The 11,982-nt window shown below is 37.2% G+C and overlaps 1 protein-coding gene across 1 annotated transcript in view; it reads right to left on the minus strand.

Moving 5' to 3' along the window:
* HAO1 (hydroxyacid oxidase 1) overlaps window positions 1–11,716 on the minus strand; it is a 72,288-nt gene extending 60,572 nt beyond the window's left edge. The window contains exon 1 of the mRNA XM_036752933.1: window positions 11,508–11,716. Within this exon, the coding sequence (XP_036608828.1) occupies window positions 11,508–11,644 (137 nt within the window). The 5' untranslated portion in view covers window positions 11,645–11,716. The remainder of the gene's footprint in view (window positions 1–11,507) is intronic.
* Window positions 11,717–11,982: the final 266 nt, after the last annotated feature.

Consider the following 11,982-nt stretch of genomic DNA (forward strand, 5'->3'; position numbering starts at 1 on the left):
AAAATTGTGCTATAACATACACATTATTAGAGGGAGTTTACTTACAATGAGCTTCTTATGGCAATGGAATAAGAGATCTGGTCAAAAAATGTGGAAGGCACCATGCTAGGTACTGAGTGCTATACAAAAATAAATATAACATTATTACATTTTCAGGAAATTTATAATGTAAGGCAGGGGAAAGCATAGCCACAAATAAGCAAGACATTAGGTAGGGATAAGTATAAGGGAACAGTTCTGACAATGGGCTTTAAGAAATCTGAGGCATGAAATATTACTTCCACATACGTAAAAATGAAAGGTTTTAGATTAGATTGCCTCTAGTGTCACTTTCAGCTCTTAATCAAAGATGTGGTCATCATAAGGAACATTCTGTGTTCACTGCCCATATTCTTCTTCCTGTAGCAATGCTTCTTTTTATTTAAAAAATGCATGTATATACATATGTATATATATATATATATATATATATATATATATATATAATATAGTAGTGTATATTAGCTGTTCTTAATTCTTTTTGAATTATAATATTCTTTTTGCTCTTTAGAATTTGACCTACAAATCAAAAGTATGGGAAAATGTATACATTTTCAGATTTTTCAATTGATTCATTTTTTACCAATTTTCCCCTCTACTTCTTACTCATTGTCTTTTTTAATAGTTTCTTTGTTAATTAGTATGGTGCTCTGGAAGGGAGAGGAGGAATACGGAGAAGAATTTTATCAATATAAAAACAAAACATAAGTAAACAGTTTTTTTTTTAAAGAAAGGAATAGGGACAAGAGCAAAAAAATAAATAAAATAGGGGAAAAGGAGGAAAAGAATTTGATAAAGAAATCATCACCTATATAAACACATTCATATGTAAATATATGTGTGTATAAATATGTATATATGTACACTAGTGGGTATGCAAGGAAATTATTTTCAAACTCTTTTAACTTCATCCACAGATGATTATTAGGATGTGTGTGCCAAAAAAAAAAAAAAAACAATCTTCTGGACAGAAGAAAGCACATAAACCAGGAGCAAAAAAGACAGAGAAAATAAGGTGAACATGAGACTGTTTAGGGAACTACATGCACCAAGGGGCCAGCACCAGATGGAAATAATAAACTAGTGACAGAGACCTGATGGGGATAATAACAAACCTATAGAACTTGTCCTTTTTACTAATAAACAGATCAGCACAGCAGGAAGCCTCGCGCACCAAGAAACGATCCAGACCTATCAATTCACTAGTACTATACTGTGAAATAAAAGGACTGTGTAAATTGAGAGTGGAAGGTGGAATCTCTAGCAACCTTGAATCACATTATATAGTATTTGAAGCCAGAATGATTCTGTAGGGTTCTGTGTAAGTAGGAAGAAGGGAATTGAAGGGCTCAGGTACGATCCTGTTGTGTGGTTAGGTTTGTTTTTTGGGGGGGAGGGGTTGGTCAGATTAAATAAATCCTGTCCTATATTTGTTGTCTTTTTATCCTAAATAACCAAAAGGGAGTCCTTTCTTGAACAAAACAAGCCAGATATTGTCTTTTCTGTGGTAGAGGGAAAAAATTTTGTAAGAGGTCCTCCAAAATTATACCTCGATCCATCATTTGAGGAATTGGAGTACGATTAGAGAATATGCTGCTTATAGGTTTTTACCCACAAGTTCATCTTCACTACTAAAACTTAACCATAAAGAAGCAGCTGCATTTGCAGTGTGTAGAAAGAGCACTGGGCTTGGAGTCAGGAAGATCGGAATTCTTCCCACATCAGATACTTGCCAACTGCGGATCCTGGACATGTCCCTTGAACTTCTATTTGTGTCATTTTCCTTAACTGTAAAACAGGGATGATAATAAGGGCCCCTACCTCTCTGGGCTGTTCTGAAGATCAAATGAGATGATATCTGTAAAATGCTTATTCTGTAAGTGCTTATTCCCTTTCCACATTTCTCCAATAATAACAGTAATCATAACGTTTGTATTTGTATTGCCGTATCCACCATGGATTGGTTTTGTTTTTTGATTGGGGGTGGGTGTGGTAGTTAAAGAAGATTCCAGATCTCCAATTTAATCAGTGTAGGGACCTCCCCTTTAATCTCCCTCCACTAAAGTGCATCAGCAACTCATCTGTTAACTTGGAGAATTAAAGAGGTGTCTGAGCAACTTGCCCATGGTCACACATCTAGAATGTGTCAGAAGCAGGACTAGAACTCAAGAACCTAGGTCTTCCTGACCCTTAAGGCCAGATCTCTAACTACTATGCAATGCTACCTTTTGGGTGACTTAACAGGTCTTTGCCTCAAATCCTCCCTGCTCTTCCAAATGTACTCCTTTCTATCCATCCTTCCAAACTTACCTGTTTCCATCCACCTTTCCAGTTGCCTAGTTTTGTAATCTAGGCATTATTCTCAACTTCTCATTCTCTCTCACTGCATATCTAATTAGTTGCCAAATCTTGCAGTTTCTATTTTCATAATCTCTGTTTTATCTGACCTTTTCTCAATACTCACACAGCTACCACCTTAGCTCAGACCTGGAGCCAGAAAAACATAAGTTCAAATCTGGCCTCTGATACTAGCTGTGTGACCCTGAACAAGTCACTTAACCTTGTTTGCCTCAGTTTCCTCATCAGTAAAATGAGCTGGAGAAGGAAATGGCAAACACTCCAGTATCTTTGCCAAGAAAACTCTCCAAAATGGGGTCACAAACAGTCAGACATGACTCAACAACAAATCATATTGGCCTCCCTGTGTCAAATCTCTTAACACTTTCTAGCTCATCCCACGTAGTACCGCCAAAGTAATTTTCCTTTAGCACAGATGAGACAACTCCTATACTCAATCCACTATAATGGTTTCCTATTATCCCTAGAATAAAATATAAATTCTTTGGTTTAGCTTATAAAGCCTTAAATAAGTTGGTCTCAATCTATCTTTCTAGGCTCATTAAAAATTATTTCCTCTCTGGCACTCTATGATCCAGCCAAACTCTCCTCTATTTCTTACCAAGACACTCCATCTCCCATTTCAGTACTTTTGCACTGGCAGTCTTTTATACCCAGAATGTATTTCTTCCTCACTTCTTTCTTATAGAATCAATTGCCTCCTTTAAAATGCAGCCCTAGTACCATCTTTTTTTTTTTTGAGGGAGGAAGGCAGGGCAATTGGGGTTAAGTGACTTGCCCAAGGTCATGAAGCTAGTTAGTGTGTCAAGTGTCTGAGACCAGTTTTGAACTCAGGTCCTCCTGACTCCAGGGCTAGTGCTCTACTCACTGCACCACCTAGCTGCCCCCCAGTACCATCTTCTGTATGAAGCCTTCCCTGATCCCCTCCCAACTGTTGGTACCTTCCTTCCCAAATGAGCTGTCACTTAACTACTTTGTATATATTCCTATATATTCAGTTTACATTTATGATGTGGACATTCATAAAGAGACATGACATCACTCCTATTTGATTGTAAGTTCCTTATATGGAAGGATTGTTTCATTCTTTCTACAAGTATCCCCAACATCTAGCCAAGTACCTAGCACATAGTAGGCAATTAATAAATACTTATAGATTGAATCTGAATTTGGTGATTTTTCTTTGTTTTTGAAACGCAGCAGGATGTACTAGAAAGAATGTTGGACTTGGGATCAAAAGTTGGAAGCCTGAGTTTAAATCAGGCTTCCAAGACTCACTAGGCACATGACTATGAGCTGCTTGGGATCTCCAATCCTCAGTTTCTTCATTTGCAAAGTGCTCTCACTAAAATCACTCGCTGAACACCTGGCGAGGTTGTTTTGACAAAAGTGTTTTGCAAACTGTAAAGTGTTATAAGGAAGTAAGCTGCTATTGATAATAAATATTTGTTAGATTTAATAAACAATAACTAGCATTTCCAAAGCTCTTTAAGATTTACAAAGCACTTTAGATTTGCTCTCTCATTTGATCCTCACAATAACCCCATGATTAGGTGATATTATTATTTTACAGGTGAGGAAACTCAAGTCAAGTGACTTGCCCAGGGTCACACAGCTACTAAGAGTCCAAAGAAGGATTTGAACTCAGGTCAAATAGCATACACCTGCAGTGCCTGGCCCATAATAGCTGCTTAATAAATGTTTATTCATCGATTGTTTATTGATTGATTTGATTCTCAAAACAACCCTGTGAGATAGTCAATATAGTTATTCATATTCCCATTTTACAGAAAACAGACTTACAGAGGTTGCAACTTATCCAAAGTCCCCCAACCAGTAAATGACTGAGCTTAAAAACTAAAGTCCATGTATTCTGACACTGAATTCAGTGCTCTTTCAACTATACCATGGCGCAGAAGGTCAAGATACTTAATTTCATGAAAAAATAGCTTGGTGGCTTCTTATAAAGGACAGCATCTAGAAAAACCATGGGAACTGGAAGGGGAAGGTGGAATGATGAGGAGAAAAAGAAGGAAAAGAATTGATGCTAACACGATCTTCTTAAATTGAGGATAAGGGCCCCTTTGAAATCTAATTCTTTCTCACCTATAATGTAAACTATTTGGCCTTTGAAAAGCATAATAAAGACACTTTCTTCCTATTTTTCCTTCTGCAATTTTTAGAGTATTCAATTTTCTATTTTTTCTTGTCACCCTGAATGTTCTATCTATGAGAGTTTTCCCCCTTGAGTGGCCTCCACAGCAAAGCTATTTGGTATGTGTTTTAGAGGGGCAGAGGGAAAAAGGAATGAACAGAGTTTTGTTTTTTAATGCAGATCATCTCTGGCTTCATTATCAGAATAACCAAAAAAGCATCACAGCAGCTGAGACATGCCAAGCTCTGGAACATACTTAGTATTTGCATATGGAACCATGGAACAATGAAAGCCTTTGTACGAATCTGCAGAAAAGTGGCTATATGTTTGTTGGTGTGTGTATACTTGAATGTGAACATAGGAGAATAGCTTTTTGGAAAGAGGGAAAGGAAAAAAAAAAACTACAACTCTACTACAAGAATAGCATAGTTTAGTGGAAAGTATCCTGGACCAGAGGTCAGTAGATTTGGGTTCTATTTGCAGCTCTGCCCTAAATAACTGAGTGATCTTGTCCAAATCACTTCTTCATCTCTCTGATCCCTAGTTTTCTCATCTATAAAATGAGGTGACTGAGCTCAACATTCTCTAGTCCTTGCCAGTCCCAACATTCCACAGTTCTCAGATACAGTAATGTCTTTTTGCATCAGGCTTAATGAAGCCCTTGGCCACTGGGTGGGACTGTTCCACTAATAACCATGTGAGCAGCTACTCTTCACAAACACTTCATTTCGCTTCCTGAGCATGATGCAACATCAATGAATATACTCGATAGTTTCAGATAAATTAACAGAACACAAAAAGGAAAAATAAACGTCCCTTTTGTTTTTTGGACTGTAATTTTAACACTATAAGGAGCACCCAGTGAGAAAACCCCCTCTGCCAGTTCAGACTGGCCCCCTGTTCTGCAACTCATAGTCTTTTGGAGAAAGGGATTATAAGTTAGATGGTCTAAAAGTCAAGATGTGGGCTCAAGTCCCATCTCTGACACACATTGGCCACATGAATCTGGACAGATTGTTTAACCTCTCAATGTTCAGTACAATTTTCTAAGACTATATATGCTTTAATGACTGTTAATATGCTCCACAATATTTTGAGTGTTGAATAAAAAACAGAAACTGTAGATATTCACACATGCAGCAGACAATTATAAGGGTCTTCTTAAATACTTCTTCCTAGGTCAGTTGTGGGATTTTGTTTACTCTCATAAATGATGCAAAGGGTGAGTTGTTTATCATATTTGAGTATGAGGTCCAACCCTGCCTGAAATAATTATGGCTCCCACTCTTTGAGTAGAATAGGGAAGCATGGCTAGTACCAGCTATATTTTACCTCATTCTCCAACAGCTTAAAGGATACTCAGTCAGAGGACTGAAGCATAATTTCTTACCTTTTAATCTTATTCTCTGTCTCTCTATTTCTCTGTCTCTCTGTCTCTGTCTCTTTCTCTCTCTGTCAAACAAACACACACATATACACACATACACAAACATATGATCCATAAAATATTTGCATATATCTCCATACCACACAGATATAGTCAGTGGATAGGTCAGTGGACTTGAGGTCAGAAGGACCTGGGTTCAAATCGCACTCAGTCACTGACAAACTGTGTGACCCTAGGCAAATCACTTGACTTCTCTTTGCTTAGGTTTCCGCATCTAAAATATGGGACAAGGGGTGAACAGAATGACCTCTAATGTTCCTTCCCTTCTAAATCTATGAGGCTATAACTTTTTTATTGGTTTATTATTTCTGATCTAATTCTGCTTAGCCAGAGTCCTTCTTGCATATTTCTAATTGAACTCTTGGCCGACTAATGGACAAGACTTACTCTCTTGCCTCCTCTGACTTCTGGATGTTTTGATATAGAGGACCATATGCTATATCATCCCTAGCATTGACCTTCTGGTACTGGTGTCACCTACTTATTTCCCTCGTATCTGAGATAGATACATTCGTTCCACCATTTCTCCATGATAGAACACAGTCGGGGTTTTGCTGATACCCACCCTTTTCCTGATATCTCACCCAAATGGAATCGGGGGAAAAGGGCAGGTGATAGTACTTCTAATAAGTTTACTGACTCCATTTTGAATTACGTTGTCTAGTTTCATGAAGCGAATTAAGAGGTGGACGAAACCTTAGAAAACATTTAAATCAAACATTTTCAGATAAGGAAACTGAGTCCCAGAGAAGTTAAATAACTTGTTCAATATCACTCAACTAAATAAGCCAAAATTAGAACCCATGTCTACCGATTACAGTCCAATGATCTTTTAGGGAACCATGTTTCAAAAAGAATATGCTGCACTGCAAAGTAACCAATGATAATCAAAGGAATTTAAAGGGTAAACAATAAGACCTATAAAGAAAAGTGCATGGAATTGGAATTTTTTTAAACCTGTGGAAAGAATGCTCATATTGCATCAGTAAGATATTTAACAGAACCCTATTGTTCTAGAAGAGTTATTTCAGCTTTCTAAATGTGTTGGCACCACCCATATAGAACCTAAATATGTCTTAACTTTGGAAAGAATATACAGATGGAGATCGTAAAATATCTTTCCATTTGAATTTTTTCAGTAGAAGACAGGCCACTGTCTTTGCTGGTATAAAGCTAGAATGCAAGGGGTTCAACTCCAGGGATCATCTAGTTACACATTTCTATGGTATATAAGTGAGAAAAAATGTTGAAAATGTCACTGCATAAGTTCAAATCACCTTCTGAATAATAACTTAAGAGAGTTTTGTTTCTACTCACCTGTTATTTAAAAAAAAAATGAGAAAACCATATTTGCTGCAAAAGGCCCCAGGTAATGTGGTAGGAAAGAGAGTTTCATAATTCTTTATAACCATAGGTTGTATTCTTAAATGTCTACCCTCTAGAATTACCTTCCATCAATGACCCTTCAGTTCTGAGAAAGCCACAAAAGACTCAAGAGAGTGATGATTGAAAAGGGCACTTTGTCTGCATCAACGTGCCATAGCAATAAATTACCATTAGTCCTAAATGTAGCACAGAGAAGGGAATGTGATGCAAATCCTAACAACCTGATATTTGCCCTCTGTGGAGCTCAGGCTTTCAGTAGACCACGTTCCTGTGAGCTTGTAGATGAAAAACAAACACCCTTATCCATATTGGCTTTGGTCTCTACTAAAACTGCACTAGAAGAGTGTCCCAATCATTAACAGGGAATGACCTGTGGCTGGAGAACCATGAGGATGACCTGAATGTTTCTTTCTGACTGTATAAACAAGAGCCGTGACAGTTGGAAGCCTCTCAGAACCACTAAGAGAAATTTTCTTCTTTTCGAATGCCTTTGCAGTGTTGAGGGTGGAGATACTCACCTTAGATTATCTAAGATTTAATTTTATTTTCCAATCTTCATTTGAAATTCAGAATGAGGAAACTGCATATTGATTGCCTAGAAGCCATCAACCTAAAGCCACCTGACGTTGATGGAAAATTCATTCTTAATGCTTTGTGGTCAGTTATTTTAAAATATGTAGTGAGAAAAAGAAGGGTCATCAGATATTTTATAAGGTTAAAAAAAGGCCTAAAAAAAACAAGCCTCAAACAAGGCCCACACATAACATGGGCCGTATCCCCTGATTATTAACATTCCCTAAAACGTCAATAGAAAGAAAAATCTCTATCCAAATAAACTGTTTGTCTTCAATGGGGAGAGTTTGCCTTTTTTTTCCTCAGTGAACAAAAAATTCATCTAAAGCTAGAAAACAGATGTGTGAATGAATGAATGAAAAAAATAACATACTAAGCAATTACTTTGTGTATCACACTGTGTTAAGTACTAGGGATGCGAATTGATGGTCCTCTCAAACACTGCATGCCAACATTGCTAAGTAACCAATGACAACCAAAGGAATTGAAAAGGTAGATAATAAGACCTTTAAAAACATACATGGAATTGCAGTTTTTTAAACCTCTCAAACATCTCGAGGATCACAGCTGCAAGTCAGATGGAAAGGCCCTGTAGTTAGTAGGGCTCATTGGCAAAGCATATGGTAGTAGCGCAATCAAAATCATGATCTTCAATGCTGAGTTCACTTCTATCCAATTCCTGAGACATATTCTAAGATTTTCCCAGTGTCCATAACAGTGAGTAGGACACAAGGGTTCCACTAAGTGCACTGTGGTAGGCTGGCCCAAAGTCAAGAATTCTGAAATGTTCCACTTGAAAAGCCATGAGTCAACACTCCTCCCCAGTCACCACCACCAATAGTATCCTATGCTCTGAAGCCTCAAAAAGAGATACTTGTTTGGGGGTGGGAGAAGGAAAGAACGCTACTGTGCATAACAAGTTACTTTACTGGTTTGATTATAGCCAATTTGAATTCCCTTATCTGCCCCCATTCCCTATCATGTTAATTTCTTTATGTCACCTTTGCAGTGACTAAAGCAACCTGTGCTACTGTTGAGACAACATGTCACTTCTCCTGTTAAGGCTACACATAGTCAGAATAAGTGATTATTTCCATGGCATGATCTAAGAGACCCTTAAAGATTTCTTGACCTCCCTCAAATGCTCTTGAAGTCCTCGATACCAAAAAGTCTCATTTTTAGAATTTCTTATTCAAGTTAGGGAATTGTTTTCAGGATGCCTCTAGGAAAATGCAAATGTTACCTAAAATTTGTAAAGTATCAGCTCTTAAATAATCACTGTAACCAATCAATCCACAAATTTTCTAGAGGAAAATCAGACCCTGAAAAATCAGAGAAAGTGGATCTGAGTTTTCCTGGAGGCAGAACGTTGGGGAAAGTCCATAGCATACTGCCTGCATACTGACAAGCTTTCTATTTAGTACAATAAAAAAGCCAGCCCCATTTCTCCTTTATATAGGATTATACTGAGATGACCAAGAAGTTGTACACAGGGACACAGAATCACAGACCCAGAGCTAGAAGGGACTTCAAAAGCCATTTGATCCAACTCCTTTATTTTACAGAAGAGAAAATTGAGCCTCAGGGAACCTGAGTGACTTCCTCAAGGTTACACTGAGAGTAAGCAAGAGGCAGGATTAGAGCTCACTGACATAATACACTAATGGAGTGGGGAAAGCTCTGTCACAGGAGGCAACACAAAACTTGGGGGCTAGTCCTGATGTTGCTACCATTACTCCCAGCGATCTTAGACAAATCACACCCAACCTCTCTCTCTCTCATTCTAATAACAGCTATTTTGGCTACTTCACAATGATGTTTGTGAAGATCAGATAAAATAATGTTGATGATTTTACTCTATAAATAATAAATGTAAATTTGTAATGAAATGAATTTTGATGAATGAAATTAAATTTGTAATGAACTATAAATGAAAACTGCAAATTTACCTTGTAAATGATAAAAGTGTTTGAAAAGTAAGTTATGATAATAATAATTATGAAGTTCATCAAAACAAATACTTTATTATTATCCCCCTAAAAATGGATCCTTTGGGTAAGAATAATATATTTATCATTTTACAAATAGAAAAATTTAGAAATTCTGTCCCAGGTTTTCAGAATAAATCAATAAGGAAGTTCTTATTTCTTAAACTATCATTTCTCCCTTTTGTCTCCAAGTACCTGGCACAGAGGGGCAGTTAGGTGGCGCAGTGGATAGGACACTAGGCTTGAAGTCAGGAAGATTCCTCTTCCTGAGGTCAAATCCGACTTCAGACACTTGATAGTGTCCCTTCAGACTTCAGACACTTACTAGCTGTGTGACCTTGAGCAGGTCACTTACCCCTGTTTGCCTCAGTTTTCTCATCTGTAAAATGAACTGAAGAAGGAAATGGAGAACCACTCCAATATCTTTGTAAAGAAAACCCCAAATGGGGTCATAAAGAGTTGGACAGACTAAAAAATGATTGAACATCCAACCTGTCACATAATACCTAATAAGCACTTATTTGTTTAGTCATTCATTTATCATCATCAAGGACACAATGGCATACTGTGACACATGGTGGACGGAATGCACATACTATTCCCCTACATAGGACAATATCATTGTTGATGGTAACGTACATAATGTAGACCACTCAATTCTCTATTCTCTCATTTCTAAAACTCAATGACAGTGATTGAATGGCAAGAGGAAAAGTATCTATCAATTCCATGTAATTACACTGGTTATGAGGACTCATTTCTCTGTTCTTCAATATTTATCTTTATGATGACAAGATGCAAGTTATCCTGCCAGCTATCTTTGAAATAGTAAAATATTAAGGAAATCAGCTCTTTTAGAAAGAAAGAGGAAACATTTGGGAGGAAGGATGAATTGTCTCAAAGATTTGAGCCTACCTAGATAAATTGAAATCTGAAGTGTAGAAATGCTTAGACAGCAGGAAAAATGAATGATATTCGAATGCTAGCAGAATGAGGATGTGATCTCCAGAGGCTTCTCCAAATAAGATTGCTATCTTGTACTCAAGGTAGATGTTTAGAAAAGCATGGTTAAGGGCAAAGAGCACTGTCATAAGTGAGAGGAAATGAGAAAAGGTTTATCTGAATTTGTTGCTATGTTCACATAGAGTCAAATGTAAAGTTTTGACCCTTCTATGTGAGGCAAATACTACCACCTGGACAGGAAATAGGCACATTAAGCAAAACAGGGATAGTTTGGGGATATGGCAGTTTAAATCCCCCGATTCTGAAGATTTAAAAATATAGAGTACAGAAATGTTTAGAAATCCAATGTTTTTAAACATTTAGCAAGAGGCATATAGGATGGGCAACATGGATGGGTTATAATATACATTACTGGAGGGGGCACCCACATAAACAAGATAACAGATTTATTAAAGTAGGATTTTTAAGGTCCACTTCAGGATATTTTTATACATAGCCCAATCTCCTGACAAAAAAATACAGAGACATACCTCAACACATTTACACATAATGAGAAAGTATATTTAGAATCTGTCAGCTGCATAATTAATTGCCTTACCTTGAAAATGCTGCAGTATTATCAGCTAAAGTTTCTTCATCATTAGCACCAGATCGATAGTAATCATAGACGGACTTTTGAAGAACTGTTTTTGCATATTTTTCAAAATCATCAATACAAACTGGCCTGGGGAACATTTTGCAGGTTCTTGAGACCCCACTGCTTTCTTGCTTTGCTCCTTAAAAACTGATGATCCCTTTATTTGTAAATCATTAATGTGACAAATTTCCAAAGTTCAGTTCAGGAATATGTTACAAAAAAGTATGCAAACAAGTGACCAAAAGGCCACTTAGACTTTGACATCCCATGAGGACACAGTCTACAAAAAAAATCTATGCCCAGTTCACATATGTTTTGCAAGAATCTCTCATGAGAAACTAGAGGCCTCTTCCTTGTAGTCAGCCAAAAATATATATATTGGCTGCCACCACCTACCTGTCACTTCAGGTGACACATGTGCAATTAAAGTAATTCT

Source organism: Trichosurus vulpecula, chromosome 3 (assembly GCF_011100635.1).
Source record: "Trichosurus vulpecula isolate mTriVul1 chromosome 3, mTriVul1.pri, whole genome shotgun sequence".
Lineage (NCBI taxonomy): Eukaryota > Metazoa > Chordata > Mammalia > Diprotodontia > Phalangeridae > Trichosurus > Trichosurus vulpecula.